Source organism: Heliangelus exortis, chromosome 8 (assembly GCF_036169615.1).
Source record: "Heliangelus exortis chromosome 8, bHelExo1.hap1, whole genome shotgun sequence".
NCBI classification, from domain to species: domain Eukaryota; kingdom Metazoa; phylum Chordata; class Aves; order Apodiformes; family Trochilidae; genus Heliangelus; species Heliangelus exortis.
The window spans coordinates 1,482,954-1,499,821 of NC_092429.1; the positions used below are offsets into that span (position 1 = coordinate 1,482,954).

The following is a 16,868-nucleotide window of genomic DNA, read 5'->3' on the forward strand; positions in this document are numbered from 1 at the left end:
AAACTCCTAATAAGTGCTGTGACTTCCTCAGCAATACGTCAGCTGCTGCCCTAGATACCGAGACAGCTACGCCAAGCCATCTTTTCCAGACTGCAGATCATTTCTCCTGTTATTCTCAGCATCTTCCAGCTCATCCTCATTTCCCCTTTCCAGCCACCTGCAGGACCACCAGGCTGCTGCCTGCCCTCCCCAGCTCCCTCCCCTTCTCCTCCATGAATGTGCAGAAAACCAGGTATTCAGCTGCCACTTTTTCAGAGGAGTTTTGCTCCTTTCCCTGCAGTTCCTCCAGGCCAGGTTAAGAACAGCTTCCCTGAAGCAGCCTGGCCATGGAGGATCTTCTGGTCCACTCACTCACACCCTCACCTAACACCCAATTTTCTGGCCCTATCAGACCTCCCCCCTTATGAAAATCAACTGGAATATGTGGAGTTGTACTCCGTGCTCTCCGTAGATCTGCTGTCTATCAAACCCAGTTCCTCTCCTCATTCTCTTCCCTCTATAAACAAACCCACCAATGGCATATGCTGCCTTCTGCTCCTGCTTGTGCTTTTGACAGTGGGCCAAACCACTGAACTCACAAGAGCTGCTGAAGCAGGGTAGGCAAAACAGTATCTGCTGCTTTAAATGGGGCAAATCTGCTTTTCAGGAGGACAGATTTTAACCCTGTGGAACCAGCGACTCCCTGGGCATTTTTATCAACATGTTCTGGTTTTGCTTTTTCCAGCCTCCTGCTTCTCCTGTACTCCCAGCCCCAAACTCTGTTATTTAAATCATCAAACTGTTCTTTCTGTTAGTACACATTCTTGACCTACCACGTTGTACCCATGGCTTCTAAAACTGTTTTAGAATGGAGTCAGGCCCTCTGGATTTATTCAGCTCACTGCCATTTCACTGCCTCCATCTAAGAAAACACAAGAGATGTGGCAGGTCCACATCTCCTCCAGCATCAGGGACTGGCACCTGGAGAAAACCTGAGCATCATCATTCTTTCACACTGAAGAGCAACAGGAAGAAAAGGGAAAGAGTTTTCCATCCTACAAGAGGAGTTGTGAGAGTTTTGATAAAGCTTCAGCGTCAAGTTGACCACTCCAGAGTTTGATGGTTGGATTTTGTTGTTTCCTGCTTACTGAACTTTGACTGGAGCCAACACTTACCCACAGTGGGTACAGAACAAGCTGCAAACCTCCCCTTGCACAAAGCTGGGCTGGGCAGGATGCTGCAGCCTGGCCAGGTTTGACTTGCTCAGGGTGAAACTGGCCTGGAAAGTTCCTTCAACAACTCCTGAGCTGTTTGCAAGAATAAAGTTATGAAAAAAAAAATTAAAAAAAAAATCTTCTGGCCACAATAACAACTGGTTTGTCAGAAGGTGCCTGGAGGTTGCTGGGTTTGATTTTTATTTTATTTTATTTTATTTTATTTTATTTTATTTTATTCAGGTTATTGCTGTAAAGGTTTAAAATTAAACCTGGCAAGAGTGCCCAGCCAACGTTAGTCAGGGATCAGCCTCTCCCCAAGACAAACACTCACAGTTGACTCACTGATGGGTCTTTTGAAAGCAAATCTGAGCACACAGGGGCTAATTGGAGCTTTTTTAGCACTGCTCTGTTAAGCAGTCCCAAAGGCAACAGGCACAGGAGGAGAAAGGGGCAGCTCCTGCCTGCTGGCTGCCTGCAGCACCCAGACACTGCCTCCAGAAGCAAAGGAGGAGAGAGACATGGTTTAAAAACAGGAGGCAACAGAACTAAGGACTTCAGAGCAGACAGCAGGGTCCTGCCCTGGATTGTTGCAGCAGGGACACTGGGGGTGTGGGTCATCAAAAAAGCAAAAATGGGTCTCAGCACTTGTAAGATGTTCTGGGGTGTTTTCCACTCTTGCATCTTAGCAGGCTTAGGAATGTAGGCTCTTGGTTCAAAAGCTTCATGGGGATTTCCTTCATAAACCACTTTATAGAGGTTAAGAACTGGGAGGAAGAGATCCATCACCTCCAAACATCCTGGCCCATGAGGCAATCCCCAAGCTGTTCCAGAAAACAACAGGACCAAAAATGGGTTGAAAACCTGGATCCTGCTGAAGGAATGTGTGAAATCTGAGGTTCCTCAGAAGAACTTTTAAAGGCAAGAAGGTGTGATTAAAAATCTTCCTCCCTTTTTGCAAAACTAAAGCCTAGAATCACCATCAGCTCCAGTTTCAGAGCATCACAGAACCATCCAGGTTGGAAAAGACCAACCTGGTCTTTTTTTTTTTTTTTTTTAAAAGATTACTTTATACGCAAGGATGGCTTTATCTTTAAAATACTAGTTTCCTCCTCTTTGGTAAACTTGGGTTAGAAGAAAATGCCATAACCTTTAGGTCAGTTTCCTTGGAATTTGCCTTCATATCACTGAAAGTGTTTACAGGGAAAAAAAAGATCAAATGGTTGCATGTGAGGTATCCTTGGGGAAACATCAGAGAGCAGCAGTGCTTTTAGTTTGGTTAAACACAGGTAGCTGCAAATCAAGATCAGTAACTAAGCCCAAAATGAGAAAGACTCAAGGAAATAGAAAAGTTTGTTAGGATCATCACATCCAACTGTCCACCCTACAACCCCTAACCACTAAACCATCCCCTGCAGCACCTCATCTACTGAACACCTCCAGGGATGGTGCCTCTCCTGGATGGTGCCTGTTAACTGAGGAATTATGCTGGAATTATGCTGGAAAACCTTTAACATCAGCCTGGCATCCTGTTCAGAACACTCCACAGACTGTAAGGGTCCTCTCCAAGGTTTGCAGCACCCCACAGTCTACGTGTAAGTGGAAAAAAACCCTGCATTTGTCTACTTAAAAATAAGGATTTTGAACACCTCCAGGGATGGTGCCTCCACAACCTCCCTGGGCAGCCTTTTCCAACGTTTCACCCTCTTCCTGTGAGGAAATTTTTTCAATATCCAACCTGAACCTCCCCCTGCAGAGGTTTCCATCAGCTTCTGCTGCCACCTTGATCCGTGCCCTGGTCACCCTCTGGGTCACAGCGAGCCATCTTTCCTTCATCATTTTGAAGGCAACCAAATACAAAAGAAAAAAAACCCTGGAGCTTTTCCTGCAGCACACAAAAAGACACCATTCCAGGTAATCTCACAATGCTGACAGTCTGTTTGGGTTTGGTTTTTTGTTAAGTCATGTTCTGCTCTGGCTGAACTCCAGTAAAAGGAGCCTGTGTGGTTACCTCCAGAAGGAGAGAGAGCATCCACCTGTGTGGAGGTGCTGGGATGTCTGAGCAGGGTTGGGATATGAGGAGCTACAGCCCGTGGCTGCCATGGCAGGAGTGGCAGGGAGCTCACAAACCTGCAGCACAAAAATCCTGCAGGACACCACTGCTCCCAACAAGCAGTTTTGGGCAGGCAAGAGACAGAAGGTCTTCTGCAACCCCCCCCTTCACCCAACCTCCCCTTCCTCAGCATTTTTGCAGTCTTTGTTCTTCTCACAGATGATCCCTGGTGCTTCTTCTAACTGCAGGTTTAGTTAAATACTTACTGGGATAAAGGATGTGGGACCAGAGGAAAACAGAAAGGGGAAAAAAAAGAGAAAAAAGAGGAAAAAAAACCCCTCATTTTTATTCTTGGGAATCAAGTCCCAGTGATGCAGCCACATAAATCAATAATGTTCTGGTAGGAGAGCTCACCCAGTCCCCCAGCCCACAGCCCACGCTGGCCTGGGGACACAGCCAGCAGGGACATCTCCAGTCTGGGGCTCCTTTACCTTGCTGGCATTTTAGGATCACTCTGGAATGCTGCTGCTGCTTTTCTAAAAGCCCTTTGTTCCGTTTTCCTACAAAAAGACATTCAAAAATTGTAAAAATTCTTCACAAAAGAGCAGGATTCCTGATGCTGAGAAGAAAAGCCAACCTGGCTGTCACTGCTGCAGTAGGAAATCAGCCTTTCTGGGTTGGGTTTTTTGGTTTTTTTTTTCCTGATTTCATTGCTATGCAAGTTTCCTGGATGTACGGGGCGGGTGTGAAACCTCCCGGTGACGTCAATGTGCCGGTGAAATCAGAGCCCTGAGCCCGGGGCGACAGCTCAGACCCCATCCATCACCCACCCCTGCAAACCCTTTCCAACAGGCAGAAGATTCTTTCTTCTTCTGGGGTCCAATTAACAATGGACTCGGTATTAAAACCTGCAGGTGGCAAACGTATTAAAGCACTAAAGCTCCTCGCTGGATTCTGGAAGTTTAATTGTTCTGGAAGAAAAAAATAAAAATAATCGAATTCCAAAGTAACAAACCAGTTGTTTGGCTTATAAAGGGATTTAATAATCCTTTTGCAGGATATATATATCCCCCCCTTGGTTACTTGTCTGCTTCTGTTGCTTTTTTTATGTAGCTCTCACTATAAATTCCAGCAAACAAAATGCCTGCGAGCCTTTAAGAGCAGTTTCCCTTCTGGAGCTTTTTTTTTTTTTTTTTCTTAAGGAAAGCAGATGAAAATGTGTTAATTCTCTCAATCTGCTAACCCTGCAAACAAGCTCAGTAAGAAACCAACCCACGAGACTGTCTGACCCCAGGAATTTCTGCTGCCTGCTGTGAAGCCTCACGTCCTCCTCTCACAGCACCTTTGGATTGTCAAGGAGCTGTCCCAGGGGTCTCCCCCCTCCAGCCCTCCTTGGCTAAAATAAAAAATCTGGGTGTGTGAGCAGGGGAGGGCACAGGACCACGAGTGGCTGAAGAACCCCACAGCATCTCCCAAGCCCCCCTGGAGCAGGTGAGGGGGAGATGCTGGGAGGAGCAGCAGTGGCCACATGATGGTGGCCAGGATGAGGTCTCAGGGCACAGCTGCACGAGCAGGGAAGTGGGAGAGGAACACGTAAGGAAGAAATAAAATTAACTCTCTGTAGCACTATTCAAAATAAACCTTTTTTTTTTTTTTTTTTTAGAATGTCAGACTGGAAGGGACCTCAAGGATCATCTGGTCCAACCCCCTATTACTGTTTATCTAAGATGTCTCAGCACCCCATCGAGCTGAGACTCCAAACTTTCCACAGGGGGGGAATCCACCACTTCCCCTGGAAGACTGTTTCAACCTCTCAAGTTTATACACACTGGTGCTGAAGGAAGAGTAAAAATCAGAGGTGCAGAAGCATGCTTAGGGGTTGAAGAACAGGGAAGCTAACCACAGCCTTTGGAAGCCAGTGAAGCACCCAGTGGTAGCCCCCATCATGAGGATGAGACCACTGTCTTCCTCTCCAAAAGCATCCGAGGAGAACCTGGACTCCCATGAGAAACCAACAAGCATGGAGAGACCCACCAAAGCCAGGCTGGGGAGGAACATCCACTGAGCCACAGGGGAGCTCCCCCATCCAGCCTGGAACCCCAAAAGTGAGGGGTGTCTGCTTCAGGGGAGGACTTCAACCTTGGCCTCTTAGACAAGTCCACAAGAAGGAGGAAAGGACTCAAAAAATAACTTCACGTGCATGGCAGGTAAAGACAGACATGAAGCTGGCTAAAAAGCTTCCCATCCAACTAAAGCTCCACAGATTTGATTTCCCTGGAAGTTAAGATGATTGAAGTAAACAGGATCATGTAAATAGAACAAGAGCAGCCTCAAATGTTCCAGCTCTTATCTTTGCCTTGCAAGACCAGCATGAAAATATCACCTGAAACAACTGGAAAAGACCCAGCCTGAAGAGAAGAGAAAGGTCACTAAATACCAAGCCCTGGTTCCCCCACCAGAAGCCCTCCCTGAGCAGCTTTTCAAGCAGTGAAAGCACACTCAGGCCCAATTAAATACCCATTTTTTTTATGGTTAAAAAAAAAAACAACAACCACTTTTCAGGCATGCATTGTCTTCAGGCAGGTGCCGACACCTTTCAGCAGTGTGTTCTTTATGCTTCCTACAGCCATGGGGAGCACAAGAGAAATATTTGGCTTTCTCTTTCTAAACTCTGCCTACGGATTCCTGAGTTATGTCTCTCAAACCTACCCACTGCACAGAAATCATTTCTTTGTTGGAGATCCCTCCTATTTATAGGCAGCTACAGAACTAATACACCAAAGCAAGCAAAATGCTTGAAGAATGCCTAAAGTTACAGCTAAGCCCCATCAAACCAAGATAATGTGAAAGTAGAGGAGATTTATTTTTTTTTTACCCAGAAGATTGGAGGGAATTAACTCCCAGACCAAAACCTTTGACCACCTCCAAGTTCAGTTCAAAACTGAGTCAGTAGATCTGGTGCAACACGATGCAAATGACTTCCACCCTCACCTCCAACTGCAAATTTCAACCAAGTGAGCTGAAGGAGTTAATGCCTGGCTGGCTGCTTGGCATCCCATGGTCACCTCCCCCATGGGAAATACATTTTTATTTCAGCCCTGACACAAGGAGAAGCCAAGAGCACCCACAAGAGTTCCATGCCACCTCTCCCCCATGGACACAACTCAGCTGCTGTTCAGTCTCTACAACTCCTGTGCATGGGTCAGCCCTGACCTTTAAAACATCCCTATGGCCAAGCACCCACCACGATGTCCCTCAGTTCCCCACCAGGTATTTACAAGAGCTGAGAGGCTGCTGCACTCCCAGCTGCAGACAATTATTTTCCTTCTCTCCAGAACAACAGTTTCCAAAGCCATGGTCCAGCCAGAGCATCTACATGGCTTTGAAAGCCCTCCAGAGTTGGTTTTAATGGTCCCTTTGCAAGCTGGAGGAGTGGCAGCTTGCTTCCCAGCACACCCATCTGACAGGGCACAGTTACTTCATTGATTGCTATAATTTAATTAATCCATTTTGGACAGCTCAGGACAGTGAACACTCACAGTTCCACCAGCATCTACACTACTTCCATTCTTTTAGTTAGAGAGTCTGCTTCTGCATGACAGGGCAGAGGAAGGAGAAGCTCAGAAGGGGACTACAAATGATTAAAGAGGAACAAAAAGCCTGAAGATAGAGTGCAAACAGGCAGGAGTAACTACCCAGCCTCAGCACCCAGGAGGTCACAAAGGTAGGAAGGGTCAGTGTGAGGCTCTAAGGGGAGCAGCACAGTTTGTTCTTGCAGCTACAGGAATTTATTTCTCCTTTCTCTAGATGAAATGTGTATTTCCATGACACCAGGCACTGCCCAGATCTTACACACGTGGGCTCTCCTCTTCCTGGCATCTGTAACTCTGACAATGCTTCCCACCCCTTTCCCCCTGGTTCACTGCTCCTCTGTCTCAGTTTACCAGGGTTCCACCTTCAGAAGAACTTCCTAAATCCAACCAACAACTCCCCCTGCCAAAATACCAAGGGGAAGCCATGGGAATAACTCCAGGACAGGTCAAACACGGGCTCTGCAAGGCACAGCAAGACCTTCCTGGAGCAGCCACGTGGTCCCTCACTTATCTCCTTCAGACCTGGCAGGTCACAGAGTGCTGGCAGTAAAGCCACATCTTCCTTTCTGAGCTCACCCAGCCTCATCTGCTGGTGCTGGAGCACAGCTGGGTCCTTTGGGAGTTGCTCCTGCTGGATCCTCACCACACACACCTGGGTGTCACCTCGAGGTGAACTCTGCAGTCGTGGTGGATGGGCACGTGCAGAGGAGGGAAATCTGAAGTGTTCACTGAACCCCAGGGTGCTTTGGGTTGGAAGGGACCCTCAGAAGCACCCAGGTCACACCCCCAGGTTTGGTGCCAAGGTGATGGTGCTGGTGTGAAACAACAAGACTGCAACACATCACACAGCAGTTGTACAGCTGACACCTTGATGACATGGTCCTTATTTCTTTGCAAGCATCTGCTTGGAGTTTATCAGAGCCCTGGTGAGGACATGGGGACAGCAGATGGGGGACATCCCCAGCACACCCACCCCACCAGCACGTGCTGGAGCTGTCTGGCTGTGCTGCCAACACCCTTTGTCCTCCTGGGCACAGAGCAGCCGTGTGAAGGGGTGAGGTGACATGTGCCACCAGACCTCTTCCCAAGAAGGGCAGAGGGTGTCCAGAGGGTGTCTGGACAGTGCTGTGACACTGCTGTGGCCACCCTGGACTGCCCAGGGTACCAACCTCTCCATCCATCCACACCCAAGTGGAGAAGGAGCCATCTTTCCCATCTTGGCTGTCAACTGGTGCCTCACTGAGGGCCCAAGACCCAGCCCTGGTGTTCCTGCAACGTACTGAGAGGCACCCTGGGTTTTTTTTAATTAAGAACACCTCTCAGGGATGCAAAGCCATCCTCAGCAAAGCAGGACACACAGCAGCTCACACAGAGCACTCAAGCAACTGGTGGGATGCTCCTTCCCTCCCCTCCTCATTCCACAGGCCACCTCTTTCTGCCCTCCTTAACACATCCTTCAACCAGAGGTCTTCCAATGATCCAGTGATGTGCTTTTCCTCTCCTTTAAATATTTCTTTCCCTTCTCCTGTCTCTGGAACACCCCACAAAGCTCTTCTCAAAGGGCAGACTCTGCTCTGGAGAAGCAAAGGTCACTGAGGATCCTCCCAGCAGTGGTTAAAGCCTCAAAACCTCAATATTTTTATTCACCCTCACAAACACCGAGCTTGAGGTTCACCTTGGAGCCCAGTGCAGAGGCAGCCCCAGTGAAACGATCAGAAGCAATCATAAGATGACACAGAATAAATTCTAGGTGAGACCAGAAGACAGATGTGCAGAGCTGAGTTTGCAGAACAGGGCTGGAATATCTAGAAAATCAAACTCGCTCCGTGGCTGATGTTTTTCACAAGACACCACAGAAACGCCAGGGATTACCTGCAAACTCTGAGAGCAGAATTCACCCCCTACCCCATGACCTTAACTCCACCAGGGGAGCTTCACCTCTCCAAAGAGAAGCCATCTCCCCATCCCAGGGGTGGCTCCAGCCTCTCCAGGTCCCCTCACCTCTCCCTCAGCCCTAACCTGGCACCACTCTTAAAATGCAACAGCGGTTGACAACAGCCCGGAGAAGGTAGAGAGGCAACACCACGGAAAATCACCCAAGGGAGAAGGCCTTTTAGGGTCTTGTGAGGTTTTTAAATGAAAAATCACATTCCACGTACACTTTGTAACTGAAGAGCAATAAAAAAACCTCCCAGCCTTTCCACATCACACCTTCCCCTCCCCCTCCCCCCCCAAATTCTGAGATGTCGCGAGGGCGCGTTGAGAGATCAAAATTTTACCAGGAGAGAGAGAGAGGAAAAGAAAACCCTCATCAAGCACCGTGACAGTGTTACAGCTGGAGGAGAACACAGCTCATTATCAATGCTTCTGTACATGATAAAATGGTTTGCAAAAGTAAAACCACACACACCCAAACTCCTTTTCCTACCAGAACTGCTCTGATCCAGACGAAACCCAAGTGACACTCACCAAATCCACGAATGACGGCGATTAGGTAAAAAATTAACATTTAACATCTTCCAAGATGATACTTTCCCACTCGTCACAAAAGATTCAGTGCATTCTGTGCTTCTTCCAAACTTCTGTTCTTCTGGAGTTGTCTTGGGGGCACGGAGATGTTTCCAGGAGTTTTTATTCTTTGTGATTACATGTCAACTCCCATCGCAGGGTGGATGTCACCTTAGAGATGAATGCAAATGACTTGGCAATCAAAATGTGAGGGTGCCTCTGGAACAGCCTCTATGGGCTCCCATATTTCTTCATTTATAATCAGAAGACGGAAAGAAAAAAAAAAAAAAAAAGAAAGAAAGAAAATCTATTTCTGGCAAAGCCCTGACTGCAGTTTCCTGCTCTCATTTGTATAATCCCTTCCAGTGATCTTCAGACAGGAGGGGGGAGAAAAAAAACAAACCCAAGCCTTTTCCAAACTGGAGAAACATCCCTATTTTTCCTGTTTATCCTTTCCAGGTCATACCCCTCCTTCATTCACCACCTTCCTGGAGGAATCAAAGTTTTCTGATGCTGCAGAAACTCAGCTCCCAGGTCCCTCCTGTGTAACCCGCTCCGTGGAGACGAGGGGTGAGGGTCCCGGGGTGACTACGGGGGGACCCGGGTCCCTGCCCAGGTGAGGGGCAGGAGGGGACCACGTCTCTCCAGCAGAAGGCCTGGTTTATCCATCCCACCTAACTAAAAGAACCAGGAAAGCTTTCGGAGGGTTCTCAGGCTCCCTGCAAAGGGTCATTCTGCACAATCACGGGTGTCCTCTGCGCTATGGCTGGCACTCAAGGACAGGGCTCTGTTTCTGCACCGGGATCCCCCTCTCTCCAGCCCTCCCTGTCCTTTGCCTGCAGGAAAAAAGAGGAAAAAAAAAAAAAAAAAGAAAAAAAAAAAAAAAAGGAAAAAAAAAAAAAAAAGGAGGAAAAAGAAAAAAGAGGGGAAAAAAAAAAAAAGAAAAAAAAAAAAGATCCACCGAGCAGGTAACGTCCGCAGCTGCAAGTTCACCCCCGGAGCCTTTTGAGGGAGTAGCAGGTTTGTGCTTCTCTGCATAAAATGGAATTTTACAAGATTTACATCTAAATCCCGCCGCTAAACATCAAACCCAGGCACAGCTCCCCTGGTGCAGCGAGACGTCAGGGGGTGGGGTGGTGGCAAAACAACCACCACGGAGCCATGCGGGGAGCAGCTCCCAAAATCAGGGCTCTGGAATCAAGCCCCCACCATCCCAACATCCCCCCTAAAAAAAAAAAATAAAATAAAATAAAATAAAATCCCCTCCCGGCAGCTCCGGGGCTGCCGCCGGCGCTCGGGGAGGCTGCACCAGGCGGTGCCGGGGACGCGGAGCCGGGGAGGGGATCCAGGGACAGAGGGAGGGCTCGGGGAATTAAAATTTAAAGTGATGGTCTGGGAATGCTGAAGGGGAGATTTGCCCCTCGTGTCCCTGCCCAAGGTTGGGGGGGAGGGATAAAGGAGGGGGAGTCAGGCTGGAGTGTCTGCTGCTTCCCCTTCTGCTCGGGGAAGGGGGGAATAAAAACAGCCCCAAAGTTCCGTGTCAAGAAATGCGCAGTCCGTGCGAGGAAATTTTCCGTGTGCTGGATTTTCTCTTCCCGGGGAAGTCTTGAGACATTTCACCTTGACAACCAGAAGGAAGGGGTTTTAGCAGCAGCAGCAGCAGCAGGAGCAGCAGCAATCCAGCCCGGGAAAATGGGCTTTCTGTAGGTGATGTCTAAATGGACCTCAGGTTTCATCACAGCCCAGAAGTGCTGCGTCACCTTCCCTGCCCACGGCCAGGAGGGGACACGGGGCAGCAAGAGGGGACAGCCCAGGACTGAGCCCCGGACCCTGCTGGACCTCCCCCTTCTGTGGTCACATCCCACCTGGAAAGGGGAATCTGCAGCAGTTTTATGGATTAAGACCTCAAATCCAGAGAGGAAGGGGCAGGCTGGCCCGGGCACAGTGGCAACTCCACAGCTGGCACTGCTCAAAGGGAAAAAAACCAACCCAGACTAGAAGAAGAACTATGTGCTCTCACTTGGTATCTCTCAGATGAAACTTAAACCATATTTTATGCCACTGACATAAAAAAAAATTTTTTCCAAAACTGTTGGGGCAACTTAAAAACCATAATCAAAAAGTGAGTGTGCTGGAGAGCAGGTAACCCAGACCCAAGCAGTTTGTGCCTCTCGTTTGCTTTGCTGTGCCTCCACTTGGGTCCAGTTGTTTCCAAACCAGCCCCTCTTACACAGAGATGAATAATTCCACCTTCAGAGCAGTGCAGAGCACCAAATTTTGCATTTTGTATCTGAAAAGAGCCCACAAACGTGCACGGATGGAGATGAACATGGAGATCCATGGTCACACACATCTTCAGCCCCAGCCTGCAGGTTGGGACAGCAGAGAGTTGTCCCAAGAGCCATTTTGCCAGGGAGCCCTCAGAGCCACCAGTTCCACTGTGACCACCTTCTTCCAAAAGAGAATTTCCATTTTCCAAAGTGCTGTTTGTGAACGCTGCAATCCCAAGTGGGTCTGGGCAGAGTTGAGAACCCAGCTCAGAAAATATTTCAGGCATTTCTTAAAGACCCAATGACTTCAGGATCACTGGGGCCTCTGTTTCTTCTGGGAACTGAAGCACAGGCTCACCACCTTCTTCTGGACATGCCTGGCACCTTGAAGCACCCCAGCAAGCCCCAGCATCACAACCCCTCCTGACACCCCTCATCTGGTTTTCTGAAATGAAACCCACTGCCTGCAAGAGTTCAATTAAGCAGCTCCCCCCCCTGGGAGAGGCTGAAATTTAATTTGATGTCAACCAACAGAAACTGAGCTCACCTAAGGAGCTCATCCCAAGCTTCCAGACCATTCCCAACAGACAGGACAACACCGTGGGTTTGGGGAGCAGCAACTCGCTGGCACCCTGCCCCCAAAAATCTCTCACCCATCACTCTGCTGGCTTCTCATCCAATCTGCACCCAGTGATGATTCACAGGACATGGAGAAACCCCTTCCTGATGTCCTCTTGCTGCACATGATCCTGCCCTTCCACCTCTCCCCCAGTACAAATTATTACCAGGCTGGCTTTGCCCTCCATCCCCCACACCTGGGAGAACACCCTCAGGTCACCCTCAAACAAAAAGTTGCCCACATTGGCCTCCTATGTTATTCTAGCTCCTCTGGGTTGAAAAAAGACAAAATTAGGTCGCTGCCAAGTTGGTACCAGACATTTCTGCTGAGTTTTTGCTTCTTTTCTCTCCTACCAGGCTGAGATTCTGCATTTTCCCTCCCTGCTGCCATTGCTTTGGTATCTCCCTTGGCGTTCCCAACCTTCCCCTCCATCGAGCATCCCAAAGTTGATGTGGGTAATTGCAGGGAAGGTGGCAGTAATCAAAGGGTGGCTGGGTGGGAAGGATAATAAGTCATTCTGGTTCTTTTTTCTCCTGTAGCTTCTCAGACAGTTGAATAATTATCCCCCGCTAAAGACCCAAATGAAAGACTGGCAATTGCAGCACCAACACGACACCGACGACTCCAACTCTCAGGGCTGTGATCAGAACCCACTTCTACCTCACTTCTGGTTCTAAGCACCACAGGATGCCCTGCCTCCTACTCCTACACACTTCAAAAAAAAAAAAAATAATCACCAAGTGGCTCATTTTGCTCTCTATCCATTGGGTGCCACATCTCCATATTGAGCATGTTTATTAATTAGAGGGTACGGTGGCTCAGCACAGCCTACAGGGGATGACTTCTCCCCCCATGGGTCCATCCTGGCAGCCCCAGTACTGATGGCTCCACCAAAGGATTTTCTGAAATATTGCCCAGCCTCTTCAAAACCATTTTCTAGAAAACCAGCAGGTACCATTTCCCCACTTCTTTAAGAACAGCTGCAGAGTGCAGCTCTTACGCAGCTGGCCCGGTATGGTGCTGGCTGGGAAAACTCCCAGATCCTTCAGCATTTTGCTACCTTTATTCCCTCAATCACCAGCAGGTTGCTGCGAAGGCTCAGGAATGTTCCCTGTCCTCAAAAGGCACAGAGACAGCAGCCTGGAAAAAAAAAAAATATCAGCTGATATTTTGGATCTCCTGAGAGAAACCAGGAGCGTGGCACCTTCGCAAAAATAGGCACAGCTGATGCTCTCCCTGCCCAGCTGAAAGGCCACCCAAAGAAAAACAGGGGGATTTTCACCCCAGCTGAAGGAAGAAAATACTCAACATGTTTAGGGGAATATTTTGTCTTCCTCCTACTTTTTCTACCTGTGAAAAAATCAGGATATCAGGTGACCTTAGAGCAACCTTCCAATATCTGAAGGGGCTACAAGGAAGCTGGGAGAGGGCTTTGGACACTGGGGTGTAGTGAGGGGACAAGGGGAAACGGGTTAAAACTTGAAGAGGGGAGATTGAGGTTGGACATGAGGAAGAAATTCTTTAATCTGAGGGTGCTGAGCCCCTGGGTGCCCAGGTTGCCCCCAGAAGCTGTGGCTGCCCCATCCCTGGCAGTGTTAAAGGTTGGATGGGGCTTGGAGCACCCTGGGCTGGGAGAGGTGTCCCTGACCATGGATGGAGGAGCTTTAAGGTCCCTTCCAACCCAAACCAGTCTGGGATTCCATGGTATGATGCAAACATCCTCACTTAGAACCAAAAAGCAGGAGAACCCCTCAGAAACAAACTTCTGTCCTAACGCTGCTGCCCGGCATCTCCTGAGCCTCTTGGCAGGGTGGTGCCCACCCTGTCACAAATGTTCAGACTGTTTGGGGTTTTTTTTGTCACATGCCACAGCCCCAGGCTGCCCTGGGGAGTACAAAGCTCTCTATTGATCTGGCAAGGATGGGATTGCTACTGCCCCAACTCAACAGCTCAGCTGCACAGCAGATTTTCATTCATTCTTTCTTTCTTTCTTTCTGGCCACACTGATGAAATCCTGATTTGCAATTCTAATTTCCTTTCTTTTCCCCCTACAATAGCCCTCTGGTCTGCCCAAGGACTGACCCAGGAGCTGCAGGGACATTACCTTTACCAGCCCTGACAGCCAGTCCAACCTTCCCCGGGTTGAAAAATCCACACCAGAAACCACACACCCATTCAAAAAAAAATAAAATAATAATAATAATAAAAAAAAATTAGCTCATCAACCACAGTTTTAAGATAATCTGCTTGAATGTTGGAATTTTGTTCACCAAATAACACAGAGCTGCTGGGAGCTGCCTGGAAACCTGCAGGTGATTTGGTGTGCCAGGAAATCACCGGCTCCAAAACCCCAACTCCACATAAACTCCCCCAAAATGCAAAGGGCAAAGAGCTCTCAGGAACACAGCAGGATGAGACAATCCCCAGTGCCAGGCTGCAGCAAGCAGCCAGCATAATTACAGGTACCTACTCATCAGGGACAGGCTCACAGAAACCTCTTCCCAGTGCAGCTTTAATTCCCAACTCAAACCTCCGGGGCTGCTTTTTATTTCCCTGCTCTGCAGCTGGTGTGGGGTGTTCAGGAGGTGCTGGAGGTGAAGGATGGGTTCCCCTCATCATCCTGCACTCCTCTTGAGCTGGGGCTGCAGAGCTGTGGGTAAATACAGGCAGGAGATGGCACAAGCACTCGATGTTTTCCATAAGTGGCACCAATGCAAGTCCTTTGGCAGCAGGAAAAGGCAGATTCTGGAGCGGAGCCATCCACAAACCCTGAATCCCTCCTCCACAAATGCAAAATCAAAAGTGCTCCCCAGGACGATTCACCTCTGTGAAACAGACACATCACCTCCCTCTTGCTCACCAACACCTTCCCTCCTCTCTTCCCCTAACTCAAACTCTGGTTTTCAATGAGTAACATTCAAAACAAACAACTTCATGTGGAAGGGGAGGCGTTTCGGAGCAAACCCTTCACCCACAGGGGCTGAGCCCCACCAGAGCAGTCCCAAAACCCAGAAATGCTTGGTTGCTCTGTTGATAATCACAGAATCCCAGAATGTCAGGGGGTGGGAGGGTCCTCTAAAGCTGATCCAGTGCCAGCCCTGCCCCAGCAGGATCCCCCAGGGCAGGGCACACAGAACACATCCAGGGGGGGTTGGAAAGGCTCCAGAGGAGACTCCACAACCTCTCTGGGCAGCCTGGGCCAGGGCTCCCTCACCCTCACAGCCAAGAAGTTTCTCCTCATGTTGAGGTGGAACTTCCCATGTTCTACCTTCAGCCCATTATTCCTTCTCCTGTCACTGGGCACCACTGAGAAGAGATTGATTGGCCTCATCCTCTGGACACCCACCCCTCAGATATTTATAAACAGGCATAAGATCCCCTCACCCTTCTTTTCTCCAGGCTGAACAGCCCCAAGTCTCAGTCTTTCTTCACAGCAGAGATGCTCAGGTGCCTTCATCATCCTCACAGCTCTCCCTTGGACTCTCTCCAATAGCTCCCTGGCTCTCTTGAACTGGGGAGCCCCAGATGGGATCCAGCATTCCAGGTGTGGTCTCAGCAGAGCAGAGTAGGGGAAGATCCTCCCTAAATCTGCTGAACACACTTTTTCTGATGCACCCCAGGACACCATTGGCCACAAGGGCACATTGCTGACACATGAAAAATGTACTGTCCACCAAACCTGACTGTCCTTCTCCATAGAGCTGCTCTCCAGCAGGGTGTCCCCTAAACTTCAAGTGCAAGTCAGTGCTCCCCATTTATCCCAGAGAATGGTCTCCTGCCCTGCCTCATCTTCCCAGCAGGCTTCAGAAGATGCTACAGGAGGCAGAAAGCAAAGAGGAGCTGCTGGGAGAAGACACCAGGGCAGGTGACAGAAGACAGGTGGCAGAAGACACCAACAAAGCACCAGACCAAGGGGGGCAAGCAGGAGAGCATCAAAGAGAGTCTGAACAAGAAACAGAGGAAACAGAAAAAGGAAAAAATGGAAAAATCAGCTCGCTGATACTCGATCCCCCCCTGCAACTCCCCAGCAAACGCTGCTGAAAAGTTTCCAACCCAAAATAACACCATGAATCAACAACAGCAGCTGGGCTCTGAATGCCGAGCGCCGCGTCCTCCAGAACCATCTCCAAGGGGTCTCAGTGCTGACTTTGCAGGCAATTAATTAGTGGGAGAGTTTTCATCTATTTTATGTCAACAGCACACGTGATGACAGCTCTTGGATGCCCATTTTTGGTGAGAGCACACCAAATCCTCCCAGCTGGGACGGGGCTGGTACTGAGCAGGTTTCTCTCTGGATTCCGTTTGCATCTCGGGTTTTATTGCATCTTCAGGGAGCTTTCATTTCATGTTCCACTTTGGCTCCTTCCAACCTCTGAAGCTTCCCCAAACCCATTTGTGGGAGAGGTGCTGCAGGGGATGAGAGCTCCCAGCGCAGCACGGGAGGAGACTGAGCCATCAGTTATTCTGATGGCAACAGAAACTGCCACAAATTATTCAAAACGAGCTTTGCAACACCTAAAATGGAATTTCCTTGCTCTCGGTGCTCCAGTTCTTCTGGAGAGGCTGTGAGAAAGGATGCAGGCAGGATGGAAAGGGCCCCGAGAAGAGCTGTCAGGATGATCAGAGGACTGA

The 16,868-nt window shown here is 49.0% G+C and overlaps 1 protein-coding gene and 1 long non-coding RNA gene across 5 annotated transcripts in view; one reads left to right on the forward strand and one right to left on the reverse strand.

The window, feature by feature from the left end:
* Positions 1–16,868, reverse strand: part of PDE4B (phosphodiesterase 4B) — a 188,030-nt gene that overhangs the window by 77,672 nt on the left and 93,490 nt on the right. The window contains exon 1 of one of the 3 annotated variants that reach the window (XM_071749894.1): positions 9,309–10,211. The exons of the other annotated variants lie outside the window; for them this stretch is intronic. Coding sequence (XP_071605995.1) covers positions 9,309–9,355 — 47 coding nt within the window. The 5' untranslated portion in view covers positions 9,356–10,211. Of the gene's footprint in view, positions 1–9,308; positions 10,212–16,868 lie in introns of those variants that run through there. 3 annotated transcript variants of the gene reach the window in all.
* Positions 10,282–12,969, forward strand: LOC139798828 (uncharacterized). Of its 2 annotated transcripts, none has more exons than XR_011726992.1 (3): positions 10,282–10,367; positions 12,593–12,687; positions 12,776–12,969. It is a non-coding gene; the product is annotated as an uncharacterized lncRNA (long non-coding RNA). The 2 variants fall into 2 exon arrangements; XR_011726993.1 differs by lacking the exon at positions 10,282–10,367 and adding an exon at positions 11,325–11,370.